Source organism: Rhinopithecus bieti, unplaced genomic scaffold (genome assembly GCF_001698545.2).
Source record: "Rhinopithecus bieti isolate Rb0 unplaced genomic scaffold, ASM169854v2 scaffold_47444, whole genome shotgun sequence".
In the NCBI taxonomy this organism is placed as follows: Eukaryota; Metazoa; Chordata; class Mammalia; order Primates; family Cercopithecidae; genus Rhinopithecus; species Rhinopithecus bieti.
The window spans coordinates 639,379-658,783 of record NW_016819781.1 but is presented as its reverse complement, the minus strand read 5'-3'; the positions used below and the strand labels follow the sequence as shown (position 1 = coordinate 658,783).

General features: G+C 41.7%; 1 protein-coding gene across 6 annotated transcripts in view; it reads right to left on the bottom strand.

Moving 5' to 3' along the window:
• Positions 1-19,405, bottom strand: part of PALM2AKAP2 (PALM2 and AKAP2 fusion) — a 398,719-nt gene that overhangs the window by 226,775 nt on the left and 152,539 nt on the right. For 3 of the 6 annotated variants that reach the window (XM_017859235.1, XM_017859233.1, XM_017859236.1), the window contains exons 6-7: positions 13,336-13,437; positions 2,026-2,721 (exon numbers count right to left, since the gene is read on the bottom strand). The exons of 1 other annotated variant lie outside the window; for it this stretch is intronic. In XM_017859235.1, coding sequence (XP_017714724.1) covers positions 2,026-2,721; positions 13,336-13,437 — 798 coding nt within the window. The remainder of the gene's footprint in view (positions 1-2,025; positions 2,722-13,335; positions 13,438-19,405) is intronic. 2 more of the 6 variants (XM_017859234.1, XM_017859237.1) reach the window with 2 other exon arrangements.

Genomic DNA, 19,405 nt, shown 5'->3' with positions numbered 1-19,405 from the left:
CTTGAGATTTAGAGATATTTCCCTCAGTTATTCAAAACCAAGCCTTGGATGAAATAATCTTCAATAGCAGAACTTAGCTCCTTTATTTTCTCTTTTTAACTTTTTCTGTTTACATATAGGTGTAAACAAAATGAGTATAATAAAGCGACCCATTTTGTGCTCATTAAAATGCAATTATTTCAGAAAATTAATTTTGACAAGTAAAAACTGATATTTTTACCTTTCCTATTGAAGTAAATATAATTTCAAGCCAGGAAATTTAAAAAAAAATAGATTTAGCACTGAGCAAGCAAAATAGGTCAAATTAGACAGCTTCTATAATAAAATTCTCTCAAGACTATCTTATTTTTTTCTGATCTACTTTCCACAGAAGTTAGACTTGATGTAGTATATCATATGTTTTTTCAAAACTATATACTATGGAACATAATTTTATGAATAATTCATAACAATGCTATAAATGTTTGGGCAAATAAAGTTAAGATAACTCTTATTAAAACCAGTTATGTTATATCTTTATTTCATTACTATATTATTGTTACTTTATTAAATTGTTTCCCTTTGGTTTTACTACATTTGTGGCTTTTTGCTTTGGGGGAGTGCTGAGAAGGTATTTCAAAAACTGTTCATTGTGCTCTAGATAAAAAATATTCTTTGTCTCTTCTGGAGCTATTTCCAGAAACTAAAAAGCCAAAAACAATCGCCCTAATGAAGCCTCAGCTATGTGCCACTCAATGATTTGTTACGAAATTAAGGTGTTTAACATTGAGAAGCACAGGTCTTCTGTTCTTAATTTTTAAAAGTTTTTAAAGTTTTTTTTTTTTTTTTTTTTTTTGGAAGGGCAGATAAGAACCTTACAAGTTGAAGTTACCGTAAAACATTTTTTCTTTCTCATGGCGGCCAGAAAGAAAAGAGTACAGATGCAAGGCTTTGTAATCAACCGGGCATAAGATGAACAGTTAATGCATTACAGCACCATCCATGATGAAGTGGGAGCATCATGGCAACCACTGTATGTCGGAAAGACTGTTTTAAAAATATGGTCACTGCAAAGATACTTCTCAAGATGATCCCCTCATTGAAAATAGATTAACATGACAAGAAAATGTCCATGAAAAAAGAAACAATATAAAAATTTACATTTTTTTAAGAGAATAGAAACAAGGCTTGTGAATTTGCCTAAGTTTGGAGATCAATTGCTACTGATGCTTCAAACAACTTTTGTTTCATGTCCTTAGAAATTTTTAAATGGTGCTTCTTATATAAAGGGTTCATTGGTTAAACCATAGAAAGAGAGACAACTGCTGATGGGCAGGTTATGGAATCAGTCCCTATATTTCAGCTGTGACAAGCTCTGGGTTCTTCTACATCGACTTCATTTCAGTTTTAACAGAAAGAAAGTCACAAATGCACAATACTGTAATCTGGAAGCTTATGTAAGGCAGCAAAAAGCATCACCCTAGATCAGACAGACTAAGTAAGGTCCACTTTTGGCTACACTAGCAACCGGCTAGAGCCAACAGCATTTTGCCACACAAGATATAAAAACAAAGATCCACAGCAAAGGAGGCAAGTGAGAAACCAGGGACATGGCAGTGTGTGACTACGTTACAGGAACACACTACAAAATGAAACCCCCAGTGCCAATGGGTTCAATTCCAGTCAAGTGAGTTAAGGCTACCATATCACTGGCTGATACGAAGAGTCCATTCCAATCGAGCAGGAAGGAAGTGATTCACTCTTGAAGACACAAGGAAAGGTTTAGAGGAAAAGCAAGTTCTTGGAGAGAATGAAGCACACACATGCACGTTGTCTCTCAGGTGAGGAAAAGGAAAAAAATGAGAGAGATCAAAGCAATCCAACTGCAAGGCAAGGCAGGTGTTTGCTTCCAGTTCACAGTATTGCAGTTAGTGGTACAGTGAGGTCTACGTGAGTGATGGAGAGTACAGGCTGCCCAGAAGAAAGGAGAAGAAAGAAGTGGTCACATGACAACACAGCATTGACAGCGCTTTTTCTTTTGGGTACCTGGGGCTGGCTCTGTGGCTAGGCTCTCTTCCTTCCCTTCTGGGGATGAGGGCTCTGTGGTGTCTGAGACCGGCCTCCCGGACACAAGCTCAGCCGCGTTCCCGTCAATAGTGGACACGTCCGTCACTGTCTTCTCCCTCAATGACTTCTCATCATCTTCATCAATGAGGACCAATTCTGCCTTGATGGTTTCATCATAGCCTAGCACCTTTTTCGTCTCCTCTTCATCCTCGATATTTTGGTAGCCCATAAAAATCATGGTGACTGGCTGATCCAAGTTTGCATCCGGCCCTGTAGCGCTGGGGGCTTGGGCCTGCTGCCCTGGGTTCCCAGAAGAATGGTCTTTCCTAGACTTATGTACCATTTCTAACTTGGCTTCTTTGCAGAGCATGTGTTCCTTGGGATGGCTGAGACTCCCATCTGCAATCACAGTCCTTTCGGACACGTGCCCTCCTCCTAAGCTTGATTGTCCAGCCTTCTGAATAAGCTCTTCTACATCTTTTGCGCTTAATTTGTGCACTCCATTTTCTACTACGGTGCCTCCTGAGTGCACCTCATACACTACTTTGGTACCATCATCATAGACTTTGACTCCTTTCTGATGAACCCCCTCTGGGCCAATGGTAGATGTAGAGAGAATCTTGGTCTCTCCTGTTTGTTTGTCTTTCTCCACATTAATTTCCATGGCGTACACAGCTTGAATGAAAACAAGAGAAAGGAAGTGCATGTTACAACAAAAAAAGCCAGTGAATGGTTAATTGCCAAACAGACAAAAAAAAGATTTTGTGCCCTTTCTATTCTAACTGCCAAGCATCTTGAGTGTTAGAGTGAGGTGCGCACTGTAAACAAAGGTGGTTATATCTGTATTTTAACACAGCAGTTTAATGCACTGGGAGGACAGATGCACAGTTGCTATATCTCAATGGCACTCACACATTTAAGGAAGATCTGCTAAAATAAGGGCACAAGAGACTTTAGATCTTGGTGTGAAGAATTTCAGGGAGGCTGGCAACATGCAAATTACCTTGATTGAGGGCTTCCCCAGCTGATAGACAATTTACAAACCCTTGGTTTAAATGTGTTCCAGTTCCAAAATTTTAAATAAATAAAAAAACCTCTTTCATCAAGTGTTTTCTTTTTCTCTACATTTCCACAAAGGTTTCTGAAGGTGGGAAATGGCTATCCTCCACTGTACTATACAATAGAATATTTTCAACAATTGAAAAGGCATGAGAGCATTCATATTATGTGCCCGGTGAGTACTTCAGTCACTAAGCTAGGTACCTAACATAAGGACTAAGAAAAGCACAAGACAGAAGTAACATCACAATAGGACACTGGAATTTGAAGACAATGATCGCAGAATGCCTCTTTCATCTTCCATGCACAGAGTGCCAAGTCCTGCTGCCTATAATAGCTTTCCCATCTGTTGTCTTCTTTTTGTTCCATTGCTACTACTCAATGTAAGACATTCAATTCCTCTTCCCTAGATTGTTGGAAGAGCTTCCTACCTGGTCTCCCCCTCCCCTTGCCCCTGCCTCTCACTCTTGTATCCTTTTTAATTCATCCCAAATCTTGCTGCCAGTCTGGGGTTGCTAAGGACAGCTCTTTCCTGTCCTATAGACTCTTATGACACCTCATACTTCCAAATTGGTTCCTCATAGGCTTCCCGGATGGGAAGAAACTGTGCACCAGGCCCACAGAGCCACCAGGCTTCAGATGCCCTTTATCTGGATGTGCCATGAACCCATCAAACTCAGCAGCTTCCAAACTGACTCCAGCTTCTTCTGTCAAAACTATTCCACAGTCTCCGTGCCAAATAACAGCAGCACTGCTACCTAGTCTCTCAAGCCAGAGGCGTGAGAATCACGTCTGACTTGTTCTTTTCTTCCTGCTTTCTTACAGCCAAACACTCACTGACAGTAAATAATTCTACTTCAGATATATCTCATCCATCTCCTCACCACCATTTCTATCACCAAGGCCTTAGTTCAGGCCCTCCTCTGCTCTCTGCACAACAGCCTTGTTTTTTTATTTTACCTAACACTTCTTTTTGCTCTAGTCCAGGAGACTGCAAACTGTGGCCAGAGGGCCAAAGACAGCCTGACCCTGTTTCTGTATGGCCAGAGGAGCTAAGAGTGGTTTTACATTTGTAAAGGGTTGTATTTATTTAAAAAAAAGAAAAAAAAAAAAAGAAGGGGGGGGGGGGGGGGGGGGGGGAGAAAAGGAGGAAAAGATGGAGGAAGGAAAGAGAAAAGAGAAAGAAAACAACGAATGTGCGACAAAGACTATATGGTCCACAAAGTCTAAAATAGTTAAAATCTGGCCATTTATACAAAAATTTTGCCGACCCCTGACAGCCTGTGCTCCATCCTGCTCACAGTTACTTGAGTCATAAACCCTTTGTTGGTTTCTTGTGCCTTTAGAAAATAAACACCAAACTCCCCAGCATGGCATATAGTTCCCTTCAGGATGTGTCTGCAACCTTCCTTTCTAGCCTTGTCTTGCGGGCTCTCTCATTCTTTACACATTGTGGCCATAACAACTTCTCACTATTCCCAGGACACTCAACTTCCTCCCACGGCTGCTCATCCGTGTGCCTGCTGTCCCTCTGCCTAGATAGCCTCCTTTTGCTCCTCTAGACTCCTAGAGATCTAGCCCATGTCTGCTTATCATTGTCTTGAGTCCCTACCTCTTTCTGAATAAGTTCCCTGTATTAAGAAGATCCAAACTCTCTTTTCAACCATATGTTCTAGTGCTCGTTTTCCCTTTAGCACAACCAAATAACACCACCCCAGACCTAAATATCTCCTGCTTTTGTTAAGATTTTCTTCTCCTGAAATGTCTTTGTTTTGAGTTTCTGCATATCCAAATATAACTCATTGATTAATGCCAAAGTCAACTGCCTCCTCTTCCATACACTTTCTTTGATCTTTCCATCTCTAAGTTATCCCTGTCTTCTTAAAATTTTCTCAATACTTTTTCTAAACTTCTCTGAAGGCTCTTAACAATTACCACTCAGCTGTATAATTATTTGTGGGAATGTTTCATCAGCTTCATAGATTTTTAGGATCTTTTGAGGGTTAGTTTCTTGTCTAACACCTATCCATGACACCCCTCCCTGTCAGCACCTACCTTAGAGCCATTTGTATAGTAGGTACGTAATATACACATCTGTGAAACAAAGGCTAATAATTCAAGAGTCTAATATGATTGTTGTAATCTAGTAACAAATACTTGGTATAATATGACACCAATGAAACGGTACACACAGTAATTGATGTTTGAACTTGTTTAAAATAATAACAGCGATGATATTGTTCCATCTGCTTGCATAATAAGATACAATCTGTTCCTGGTTAACACTTAACTAAAAAGATTATGAAACAAAATCCCATGTTTGGTTTTCATCAGATCCATTTTGAAAGTTTCACTTGTTCAGCGTAAAGTTCTCAAGTTTCTTCAAGTGACACAATGGGAGGCCAACCAATATTTGTCATAGAGGTGCAAGGGCACACACAATGACAGTGTATCCAAATAAACATTTATCTCAGTTAGTTCCTGATTTCTCACAAAATGTGCCATCAGAGGAATAGAATAGGTATTTAAAATTTGCATGGACTCCAAAAGCCTGCTCTTGAAATATTATACTTATTTTAAAAAGCACAGTCTGGGATTAGAATATTATTATATCTTATCACTATGAACACACTCATGGGACATAGTTATAAATAAGGAAAGTAATAATTGTTAGTTTGTAGGTACAATAATTATTCTGCAAACATTCAGTAATCTGTGAACAAATCCACACATTGGCCTGCAATCAATACAGAATATGGAACAAAATATTTCTATTTTTATATCTATATGTGATAGGATAAAAATACAAATTATTACCATGGGGATGTTTACAGATGTCCCTATCCCTCTGCCCACCCAATGAGAATGCTGGGATCATTGTTGGTCCACTTTTCTCTCATTTTAATCTTTGTCTGTTCTAGAATCAGAGACTGGAAGAAAGGAGAGAGGATGATGAAAAGTTATTTTCTAGAAAGGTTAAGTACATCCACATATACACTGATGAGAAAGGAGTTTAGTGGGAGAGAGAGTAAAAACTGTGAAATACGGATAGAGAAGGAGTATTTTGTGGTGGTAAATGATGTTTCAGAGCAGGTGATATGTGGAGGAAAGAAAAGCGAATATGAGAAGTATTGCTTAGTGGAGATATAAATTAGGTCCTATTTATTTATTTATTTATTTATTTATTTATTTATTATTTTTTGAGACAGAGTCTTACTCTGTCACCCAGGCTGAAGTGCAGTGGCGCGACCTTGGCTCACTGCAACCTCTGCCTCCCGGGTTCAAGCAATTCTCCTGTCTCAGCCTCCCACGTAGCTGGGATTACAGGCATATGCCACCATGCCTGGCTAATTTTTGTATTTTTAGTAGAGATGGGGTTTCATCATGTTGACCAGGCTAGTCTCAGACGCCTGACCTCAAGTGATCCACCCTCCTCAGCCTCCCAAAGTGCTGAGATTACAGGCATGAGCTACCGCACCCGGCCAAGGTCCCTTTTAATATCCTTCCGGAGAAATAGTTAAAGAACAGAACACCTTCTTAATGGTTTTTTGGTGTGTGATTTTAAGCTGTATTTCTTTAAATGTGACATGGCTCTGGGACTGAACCACATGTGACATGGTTTTATTAGGGTTACATATTTATATTTACATGTTGTACACTATTCTTCCAATATTCCTAGAATATGAGCATAGAATATTTTAAGCATTTTAATGTAATTTTATAATAAAATAAACTTAGACATGTTATGTCACAAAATGCATATGTATTTTTTTCCTAGGTAAAACATAAGGCTTCAGAGGAACCACAAATCACACTTAAGAGTATGATTCTACATTCCTTTCTTCATTCACTCTTTCCTCCAGTAAGGGTAACAAAGGTGAACACTTTGAGAAGCTCTGACTTAACCCAAAGGCAATATTTAGTCTTCATGGATACATATATAAGAATGTTATCTAGGCCTTTTAGAAAGCCATGCAAGAGGTGTGAATGTTTAAATGTCGTCTTTATGAGTAAGCACTTACATTTTGCTTCAGTTCGCAGCCAATAATATTCAAAAGCATGAACTAGAGTACATATGAACCAGTAGGAAAATAAGACTTACATTTTCAGTGAAATGTCTTATTTTTGATGCACACAATTTTAAAAACTCTTCTACTTCCTATTGCTGCCAAAAGTTTATACCAACAGCCTCTCATGCTTATCATCCCTTCATCTCTAACCACAAAGCACAAAGCATACTCTCTAACCTGCCCTGTCTTCCCTCCAGCTTCTCCATGTCAGAGGTACACTACAATTTGTATAATGATGAGGGTCAAAGGGCTGGGTGCCTTTGTTCATCTTATTAAAAAAATGAGGAGGGAGTGCTGTGGAGGGTTGAGGGAGCCCTGAAAGAAATCTTGAAACATATATGGACATACAGAAAAGTATTTGAAGGAAAGCTCTTGAAATTTTCCAGGATGAAGGACCTGGAGAAGGAGGACAAGAAATAGAAGACAATTCAATGGAAGTTTCACTGACAGACTGGCTGAAATCTGGAAGTATGCTTTTATTAAATTATGTATTTATTTATTGATTTCCAAACCTTATATACTGATGACAATGAGATTGGAGTATATAAAACACTTTTGCTACTCCTTCCAAGAAGCCAGTGAGACAGCTGAGTAATATGCTCTTTTTAAAAATTAGTTTATTTTATTTTATTTTAATATGCTCTTTTATTAAAAGAATAAGAACCAATGTTGCTAGCTTCTTCAAAGGGATACAGATGAATGACTGCATGGATACTTTGATTTTGGGCCTCCGCATTTGGTTTTCTTGGTTCTTGCTCCCTAATAATTCTTTCATCAGTAGGGAAATGCCCTGAAGGAGTACAGACATTAAGTGGAGGTTGAGAATTCCAGTCTCTAGGTTCTGAAAATACCCAGGTGCGGAGTGGAGTGTGAGGACTCTGGGGAAGGTACCCACCTAAAAACCAAGGTGGGAGTTTTCAGCAGAGAAGCGATTGCTCTGCAGGGCCCAGAGAGATGGGTCTGAGGAGCACAAAATGTGTGGTTCTGATTCAAATTTATCCCCCTGGCCCTACACATGACCATGTTGCCTGCTGCCTTCACCTTTGGCAGAGAGAAAGCAACGGTAAGGGCTGTAGGGAGCCTAGAGAAGAGGGAACAAGAGTAACGGACACAAGCAAGGCAGGAAGAGCAATGGACATGAATACATTTGAGCATCAGTCCAAGAGCATACAAAACAAGACTATTCCAGGAGGATGGAAAGTTCAATCATTGATTCAGGCTTTTTCCATCTCAGTTCCTTTCACTCGCTGTGATTACGGGAGGAGGAACAGGGTGAGAGCCCACATACAAAATATAAGCACCACATGCTCCGCTGTCATTAGTCAGGGAGATGGGAGGAGGGAGAAAGATAGCATCGGAATTCCTATCCAGATCACACCCCATTTTGGGGCTTCATTTTCTCATTTGTACAATGAAAAGTATCCAACTTTGATATTTTATGGTGCTGTGAACACCCTGTGTGGTTCACGAGTCAGTGATGTGTAAAGTACAGTAGGAAGGAAGCAGATCATAAGTGTCATCCATGGGGGGTCAAGGTCATCTCAGTAAAAGAAACATCCAGGAGCTGGCATTGCACCTGGCATGTGATAGACAAGCAATGCACAAGCTTGACTTGTTAAATGAACATACATATGGGTAGTCTTATCCCTTCGAGCTGAAATTCGAGCAAATGGTTATACATATACATATGTGTTCACATATTCTCTTTGGGCTGGAAATGTAAAAATGGCTATTGTGATGTCAATGACAATAAAAACGAGGAAATTAATTTAGATTGGGTTCTTCCTCTCATCCCAAAGTGCAATCTCTAACTTCAAAAATATAGTTAGATAGAAGAAATAAGTTATAATGTTCAATAGCAGAGTAGGGTGACTAAAGCCAACAATAATTTATCGTCTACTTCAAAATAGCTAGAAGATTTGTGAATGTTCTCAACACAAACAAATGATAAATGTTTGAGGTGATGGATATCCTCACTACCCTTTTTTGATCATTACACATTGTATGAATGTATCAAAATACCACATGTACCCCATAAATATGTACAATTATTATGTATCAATAAAAAATTGTAACTCCCCCCCAAAAAACAGTGATCAAAAATGTCTGTGAATCAATTGTTTTTCCAAGACACCTTAGTAGTAACAAAACTAAGTCAGCAAGGTTGTGATGTTGATAGATAATAAAGGAAAGCCAATTTCTTATGTCTGATTTTTCTTCTATTTTTGGTCAAGAAGGAAAGCTTTCAGCCTGTAAAGTGCCGGAAAGCAAGTGGCAGAAAGGAAAGTGAAGCCCAGACGAGCGGAAAATCTTAGAAAATAATAAAGCACTGCAGGGATATAAAGGCTGTCAGTGCTTTGGGATCAGGGTCCCGATTCTCTTGTTGAATTTGTCTCAAGAATCTTGAACACCAGGAAAGCTGCTGGAAGCTGACACTTAAAGGTCTGATTTTCAAAAATGAGAATGAGGGGATTCTAAACTACATAGAAGGAGCTTGACATCATGGCTAGCTACATTCTAAAGTTAATCTTCAAAGAACAGAGATGACCAAGAGCCAGCATGGGCTCATCAAGCAGAAACTATGCAGATTAATCTCATTTTCTTTTTTGTTCAAGGTCTCTGGAAAGAATAGGCAAATTGCATTTGAAAAGATCCAGCGTATTTGGATCATCACAAAATCCCTTATATTCCTGTGGACTACACAGAAACTTGTGCCTTGGGTGTTAAGACAATTAACTTGTTAGTGGTTGCATGATCATACTCCAAAGATGTCGATTTAGGGTTATCAAGGCCCAAGAGATCTCTAATGGTGTGCCACAGGGCTCTGACTTTGGTTCCAACATGCAACATTTTTAGCAGTGAGATGATAAAAAATATTAAAAGGTTGTTTTTTCAGATTTGAGGGGGTAGTAAACTGAGAAGCAAAGTAAAGCTATGAGGATACCATAATCATGAGCTACAAAGACCCTAACAATAGAGAAGAGGGTTTTCTACTTTCAAAACTTGTTAAGCCCTAGATTCAAGTGAAATCTGATGCAGAAACACGATATGTAAACACGAGGATGGAGGAACTGCGCGTGTTTGAAATAGGAGGGAATGTCAGAGCCCTGTCAAATCCCATGACATCACTCCCCTCCCCGACTTCCTGCTGTGGTTCCTCAGTGCCTCCATGAAACCCCGAACATTCCTGAGAGACAACTAACAAGAAGATATTTAATAGTCATAGCAAATCTACAAAGGACAGAAAAGTGCATAGCTCATGCTTAGTTTTGTCTTTTGAGATTAAAAAACAAAAGAATTCTGTAGGTCCTTCTATGTATGAGCAGGTGTAGTAGTATATGTATAACTAGGGGAAACAGACTGAACATTTCAGCTGAAAGGATTCAGAAACAACAATGCTATGGATAAAGGGAGCAAGGCTGACGTGGCACACATGAAATGACTTTGAGGCCTTTCAGAACTGAAGCTGAAAGGCCGTGTTGCCAGCAAAGTCAGCCACACGGTCTGCAGCGTCATGCTCTATTTTGGGGGTGAGGAGCCTAGCTCAGGAGGCATTGGGTAGTTCTGAGCATGATACATCAAGTAGACTAGCAACCAAGTGAAGAGCGTTCAGATGGGAGGGACGGAGATGCTGGAGAGTGTCTAAAGGCAATCTCATCATCTCCATACCAGCTGGAGAGACTGGGGCTGTGAGCATGAAGGGGATTTAGAGTGAGGATCTGGGAAAAACAGGAAATAACAGTGATTTTCTAACACTTGAAGGGAAATTAGAACTTAGATGTGTTCTGAAAGGCTCCAGGGGGCAGGATAAGGAAAAGTGGGTGGAAGATGAAGGCAGACAAATGATAGCTCCATCAGAGGAAGAATTTCCCAATAGTCAGAACCAACTAGAGATGGAATGGGTAACTTGGAGGAAGATTAAGCTTGGATCACAGAGGTGTGTGACCGGGGTTTGAGGACCTCTTCACAGGGCTGCTATGTCAAGGATTCAATGTTTGGATAAAGGATTGGAATAGATGTCTCCTAATTCTGAAAAGTAATGATTCTAAATAAATTCCCATTTATACAGAGTCCCAAACCTTCCAAACTCCAAACAACCAGGATATTTGTTATACTACTTAGTAACGACAAGTGACATTTGTCAAAATGTCCCTGAACTTATATAAATTTCCAAAAGGACATTCCTAAAGCAAGATGGACTGTATCTAGGAGAATTCTAGTGAGTACCCTTGGTTGGTAAGCCACACATGCTCTGCGTAGTCACTGTTAACCACAATTGATCATGAATCTGAACATCCCATTCCCTAAACAGCCTGGACAAAGGAGTTCATCATAACAAATACAATTCCTTCCATAGCTCCACTTATATGTAATCCCACAGCAGATGCATTTACGCAAATTAACTCTTAACTCATCAACAGAAACATATGTAAACTTACTTTTAAAAAGATTCTGATCACATTATACTTTTACAAATGCACTGGCTTTTAAAATCATTACGTTTTGCAGGATCTTCAAAGATAAAGGGAGCTGGGTTGTAGAAATAATGTACATTCCTACTTACACAGCACTACAATCACATTCTTGTGTTACTCTTGAACTTTAAACTCTTTGACTACCCACACTGCTCAAATCCTTTTTCTCTCTCTTAAAATTATTTCTCATACACTGTCCCTACCCTCCCATGAGCTGATCCATATGTTGGATCATATCCCGTGTCCTTTGAAGTGCAGGAATTTGTGCAGAGGACCCGAGAAGTTGTTTACCCACAGCTATCAGGAATCATCAACACCCAAGTCTCTAATAACCAGAGGGAATGTGTGTGACTCTTAAACACATTTTACCTAAGTTGACCTCAGAAGTGCACCCTGGAGTACTTCAAGAGTTCAATGTTAAAGTGACTGCCAGTGAGTCCTTTGAAGCATAACTGCAGGCTGCAGTTTCCTGTTTATCCATCCTGTCACTGTCCAGGAAGACGTGGAACTGGCTCTGGATTGACCAGATACCACTGACAGTCCCATCCATCTCTAGGACTCTGTGAGTCTGTACAATTCAGAGGGGAGGGACTTAGTAATCTGCTAAATTGTTTACCAAGATGCCCAACAGATATTTCAATTGGCCAGTGGACATGACAACTACATTAATTCTTACTTGACTTTTATTTTATTTTTGTATTAAAATAAGGAGGGACTCTTTGCTTCATAAAATATTCAGGTTGGCCTATATAAAATATTTCCTCTGGCTTAAACATCCATGAATGTTTTAGCTTATAAAATCTGTCATTATGTGATTTATTTTAAACGTACACTTACCTAGAATATGCAAAGCAGAATCTGATACTCATATTTGAATTCACGTATGTTGTAACTAACCATGCAACCTTGGGCAATTCATTTTTCCATTTAACCCCCAGCCCTCAGCACATTTCTGTGTAGATCATAAGGGCTGGTGTAGAGATTTATTGTTTGCATCCTTCCAGTTCTGATTTCTGAGGCACGTCTGCATTAAGCAGAGCAAAGCATGGTTCTCCCTATACTCAACACTCAGAAGCTGGGAGGAAATGTAATTTACTCATAAATGTATTATTTGCAAAATTTCCAATTGTGAGAAACATTAGCAAGAAACATGTGTTCTTTAAATTGCTTCTTTTCCTCCCAAATACACCACAGTGGCTAAGAAATAACTCCAGAAATGGGAAGACTTAGGAATATATGTATTCATAATATACAAATAGCTAAACTGCCAAAGGATTCTGTAAAGATACCATAGGCTTTGAAAATATTTCCCACCCAGCTTCCATCATGGATGGCTCTCTCAATTTGTATAATTCCAATGAGGAAAATGAAAATCCCTGGAGGCAGAATACAGATTAACTTTGAGAATAAACACAGATATAAGGACCACAAACACCAAAGAAAGGCTCCCCCGAAGTCGGAGATGAAATGCCATATGATTTCCTCAGAACTCCTTCCCATTTGGTACTCAATTACCCATCTGGGGCCAGTGCCTGCCTTGTGTGGCCACTGTGAAGGCTGCGTCTGAGGCTGGGCTGAGGCTGTCCCCCTATGTAAGGATAGCAGGGCACTAATCTCATTAATAAAGCTCAGTGAAATGCAAGCCCCTTGGACCATCCTAGCGTCCAAAGGTCCCCAGGACTTACCAGCTGCTCTGCTGGTCCCGTCCTGCCCAGGTAATGGTTCTGCAGTTCGTGAACAGAGGATTGGCAGGTCGGGAAGCTGGGAGGAAATGTAATTTACTGCATCTGGTAGCAGAGAACAGGGAATACAATTAGTCACAGTGTTGGGAGGCCCAATGGGTTCACTGCCGAGACAGCAGCTTGTCTGCCCTACATAATGGACCGCTGAGGCGGCCACTGAACAGGAGGATCAGGGTAAACAAAGACTAGCATTTGCCCAGTGACTGGTATTCAGCAGAGTAGCTGAGGCAGGAGGGATCCTGGCCAGAGAGCTCAAGCCCCAGGATGGCTCTATGTTTCAGAAGAGTCATCAGAAATCTCTAGATTCTAGGAGGACAATGAGTTCAGGGACAGGGGGAAGATTCAGAGATGGGCTTGTGGGAGCCATTATCAACTTGGTGGGATTGACCAAATAGAAAACATCAAACTAGAAATGTACATTAAACAGTACTGAAAAACAGATCCACTCTCTGAACTGGAAATAAAGCTTTCTGTGTCTGATTATTATGGGGCTCATTCCCTGAACTGGCAATATAGCTTTATGAGCCTGATTCACTCAAAAGACCAACTTTATATGCATTACAACAAATAAACAGACTTCAGAATTGATCTCATGTTTTCAATACTGCAGGCTGATGTTTCAGATATAAAGTCCTGAGATTCTAAATGACAACACCCCTTGAGCCCACCATTAGCCCAGTTGCAGGGAATGTTGCTGTGCAAAAGAAGGAGCCCATCAGCTTTGCTTGGGCAAATACCTCGACAAGCCTCTTTGGGGAGGTGAGACCTGAGGAGCATGGACATTAGCAAGCATGCCAAGGTATCAGAGGAAAGGAGGAAACCCCTGAGGTGAGACAAGATGAATCTGGGTACACCCCAGAGAGAAGTGGGAAAGTGAAAGCAGGAAGATTCCAGAAAGCTGGGCTCTATGAGGTGTCATTCCTTCCTTGCATCACGACCATATCACAAAATCCTGGAACGTCCATCAGTCATCGATGGTTACATCTAACCGCTCACTGTATGTCTCTACTGAATATCCCACAATCACCTCAAACTCAACATGCGCAAAATGGACCTTGTATCTCTGCTCAACTGCTGCTTCTCCTGTCCTCTGTCTTGGCTCATGAGCACCACAGTTCACCTGGGATCCTCAGCAGCACCCTTCACTCTTCCCTCTCCTGGTATCCAATCTGTTCCATAGCCTCTCCCCTCCTCTGCATTCCCACTCGTACTGTTTCCGTTCTAGCAGCTTTCTTTTTCATTTCTTGCTGAAGAGGATTGCAAACAGACACTGGACTAGGCTTAGTTCAGTTCTAGACCAACCAGACCTTTTGCTGACTTGCAAGTGAGTCTGAACAGTCCAGAATGTATTGACATCAGACCATTATGTTCATAGGCAAAGGTAGAGTATATCTAAGAAAATAGATTTTTCGCTGGGCACGGTGGCTCATGCCTGTAATCCCATCACTTTGGAAGGCCAAGGTGGGTGGATCACCTGAAGTCAGGAGTTCAAGACCATCTTGGCCAACACAGCAAAACCCTGTCTCTACTAAAAATACAAAAATTAGCTGGGCATAGTGGCACATGCCTGTAGTCCCAGCTACTAGAGGGGCTGAGGCAGGAGGATCACTTGAACCCAGGAGGCAGAGGTTGCAGTGAGCCAAGATTGTGCCACTGCACTCCAGCCTGGGCAACAGAGTAAGACTCCGTCTCAAAAAAAAAAAAAAAAAAAAAAAAAAGATTTTTCCATATTAGCCATTTGGGGAGAAGGAATGAGAAAGGAAGATTAGGACGGCAGGACTTAGGGTGGAATGAGGCTTAAGTTGCTTTCCATCTCAGATGCCTTGTATGTGTTGGAGCTTGGATCCTGGATAAGGCAGACATGGTTGAAGGCCACCCCTCACTGCAAGGCTGGGAGATGGCTGGAAAGCAGCCTGCAGGGACCCCCTGAAGATGGTTTTGGATTTGAGTCAGGGGCTGTGAGTGTAGTCACATGTCTGAAGTTGCGCATTATTCTCCATGTTGAACTGCACCTCCATGATTCTCTTTTTTTTTTTTTTTTTTTTTGAGACGGAGTCTCACTGTCACCCAGGCTGGAGTGCAGTGGCGCTATCTCGGCTCACTACAAGCTCCGCCTCCCTGGTTCATGCCATTCTCCTGCCTCAGCCTCCCGAGTAGCTGGGACTACAGGCACCTGCCACAACGCCCAGCTAATTTTTTGTATTTTTAGTAGAGACAGGGTTTCACTGTGTTAGCCAGGATAGTCTCGATCTCCTGACCTTGTGATCTGCCTGCCTCAGCCTCCTAAAATCCTGGGATTACAGGCGTGAGCCACCTCCATGATTCTTAAACTTAGGTCACAGTCTTCTCTTTCCTTTAACTCCCACTGTGGGAGGCTGTGGGAAGGGTCTGTGCCCCAAACCAGCACAAGGCAGAACTAGAAAGAGCAGCAGCTTGAGGTCAGTGGTCCTGAGAGGGTTGGGGCAGGTGGGTGCCAACTGTCCGTGGGAAGACCAAAGCAGTAATCTAGGACTACAGGGACAGTTTAGGAAAGAAGGGATGACCAGAGCAGATCTGTAGAACTTCCAAGATTCACTGATAATTTCCAGCAGTCTGTGGAATGGGATCTTGGTGAATTTGACTTTCTGCATTCAAATAAGATGGAGGCTGGAGCCCAAGTGAGATCTCATGGACTAGTCACATGTGTGTCTGCATACTCAATGTTTTAGCAGGGGGGAAAAAAAAAAAACTACTTACAGACAAGGAATTTTCCATCTGAAAGAACATGTGATTCCCAGGACTTATGTCTCAGCCTCCTCCAGGAGACAGCTCCCTGCCAGATGGGAGTGGATGATGGAGTTACTTTTGCCAGATGTTTACTGGCTACAGTCTTGAAGGCTACGGCACTTGGAGAGTTGGGCTACATGGCTTCTGTTAAGAGATAAGGGAATGGGCTGGGCACAGTAGCTCACACCTGTAATATCAGCACTTTGGGAGGCCGAGGCAGGCAGACCACTTGAGGTCAGGAGTTTGAGACCAGCACAGCCAACATGGCGAAACCCTGTCTTTGCTGAAATGCAAAAATTAGTCGGGCCTGGTGGTGCGTGCCTGTGGTCCCAGCCACTTGGGAGGCTGAGACAGAATCACTTGAACCCTGGAGGTGGAGGTTGCAGTGAGCTGAGATCATGCCACTGCACTCCAGCCTGGGTGACAGAGTAAGATCCTGACTCAAAAAAAAAGAGAGAGAGAGACAAGGGAGTGGAGAATGGGGCATCAGAAAGAGGACAGAGCAGCTCCCTCAACATATCATTAAGTACTAAACCCTAAGGTTATATAGACAGGAAGTGTCTGATAGACCAGCACAAAGAGTAACAAACAGGCCTACCAAAACTTCAATGGGAAAAAGTTCTTCAGGTGGCCTCAATCAATAAGCTGCCCCCTTCCTGCCACAGTCAGAATAGTCTACCACTCTTCTCTCTGCTGCCAGAGAAGGTGGAAAGCAGTCACTATAGAGTAGGAATTAAAGATGAGTGCTGCTTCTTAGCTCTAATCCTGCTGAAATATTTACAGTAGCTATGAAGAATCGAAAGAGCTAAAGCCAGAGAAACAAAATTGATGAAAACTCTTCTTAAAACATAACTTAGGCTGGACACTGTGGCTCACGCCTGTAATCCCAGCTACTTGCAGGGCTGAGGCAGGAGAATGGCTTGAACCTGGGAGGTGGAACTTGCAGTGAGCGGAGATTGCGCCACTGCACTCCAGCCTGGGTGACAAGAGTGAAACTCCATCTCAAAACAAACAAACAAACAAACACGTAATTTATAGGCAACTGAAGATTGAGGTTTGCGAATAACCGGTATGAAGGTTTTGATGTGGGAAAGGCTCTAAGCTACCACAGACTGGTATGGGATCAGAAGCTAAGAAGATCAATATCATACACCAAGGACTGAGATAGGTCCAGGACAGACATTTTCCTTTGCCTGTTCTTGCCAAGAGTTTTGCATCACCTCAGTGGGTAAAGAGAAGAATTAGCACCAAAGATATGCTATATTCAATTTATAGTTGTACAAGACATTATGCCTAAGACAGTGAAAACAACCCACCCAATAGATGAGGGTTCTGCTATATAACAACAATGTGTATTAGCAGGGGAAGAGAGGGAGTGTCAGAATGTATATGACCAGGAGATTCTACTCATGAGTAGAATAAATTGCTCTTGCCGGGTGCGGTGGCTCAAGCCTGTAATCCCAGCACTTTGGGAGGCCGAGACGGGCGGATCACGAGGTCAGGAGATCGAGACCATCCTGGCTAACCTGGTGAAACCCCATCTCTACTAAAAAATACAAAAAACTAGCCGGGCGAGGTGGCGCGCCTGTAGTCCCAGCTACTCGGGAGGCTAAGGCAGGAGAATGGCGTAAACCCGGGAGGCGGAGCTTGCAGTGAGCCGAGATCCGGCCACTGCACTCCAGCCTGTGCGACAGAGAGACTCTGTCTCAAAAAAAAAAAAAAGAATAAATTGCTCTTGATTGCCCAGGCTATCATGTAATCAAAAGCCACTGGTGATCCAGCAGTACGGTATCTCTATTTCCTCTGCCATGCATAGAGGGACACACTTAGGGTACCTGAGATGGGGTCATTACACACACAAACACCAGCAAGTATCTCACAGCACCTCGTAAGTTGGGATGCTTTTGCTGCTTATCTGCAGTGTCTGTATAGTTATATAATCCTAACTAGATCTGGATTCTGTAATCTGCATGCATCAGAAATTAACAGTGTTTCTTAAGTCATCATTGTTCTATAATAATATCTTGCTGTTTTTTTGTAGCAAGTTGGTTGATTCTAAGAGGGTCTTGGCAACTCGGGGCCTTGGAATTGAAGAATGAGAAGATAAAGAGACATCCCAAAGTTCCTCAACTGGAATGTGCTTCACCACAGTGTGGCTCTATATACATCAATCACAGTCTGGGATGTATGTGTTCCCACCTTCAAACTTCTTTCTTTGCTAATAGATGTAGTATGATAAAGAGGTCACCCAGGCTTGGTGATAACCACAGATGGCAGGAATTATAATCCAGGGTGACAGGTAAAACCACAGAAACTCTTCCCTGGGCCATTTCCTAAGAAATGAGATCCCTAAGACTTTTGCATCCTCTTAAGCCTGAGCTTACCCATCCTGGAGGATGGAGTCTGCGGGTAACTTTCTCTGCAGGCTCTTTTCAGTTATGACTAGGCTTCTTACCACTTCTACGAACGGCTTAGGTGGATGAGTGAAAATAATGGGAAGCAATGCAGAAGAAAATGAAAGAAGTTTGAGATAAAAATGAGAAAGGTGGTGAGAGTTTATGATGCGGCTGCATTTTTGCTTCTTAACAAGTCATAGAGTATGACAGGTCTCCACACCCCACACAGACTTCTCAGGAACATGACATACAGGCTCTTTCCCTTTCCTAGTTATCAGAGAGACGTCTAGAGAAATTCCTGATTTGAGAAGGGAAGGGAAAAAAGAAGTGAAAGCGTAAAAGGCCAACGTGCACTCTTTGGGTAGGTGTTCATGGGTTAGTGTCCTATACCGCATCCCAGCCCGACATGCACTGTGTTATTGCTAATTGTGCGGCATGTCTCAGGTCTTCCCAGACTCAGGGAAGCCTGCCATCCTCCACACACTGTACCCACAATTCCCCACGGCCACTTCCTCAATCTGTGCCCCACCCCCAAAGCCCAGAACAAGTGCCCTGACTTGGTCACACCATAGAGACTTCCTAGAACTATGGTAGGTTCACTTTTCCTGGAGTCCTTGCTGGCTTGGACATGACTTGGCCCTGCCTACTTGCACTCAGTGCATGAAGTTTAATTTAGTACCTTCCTAAAGATCCCCTGGGGAGACAAAATTCAGGTCTCCTGCTAGGGGAAAAAAAATGTAAAATCACAGGTTTTTTTTTTTTTTTTTTTTTTGTAAAAGCAAAAGTAATTATAAATGCAAATCATTTTTGCCAAGCGAGAAAAACCCTTTTTTTTTTTTTTTTTGAGATGG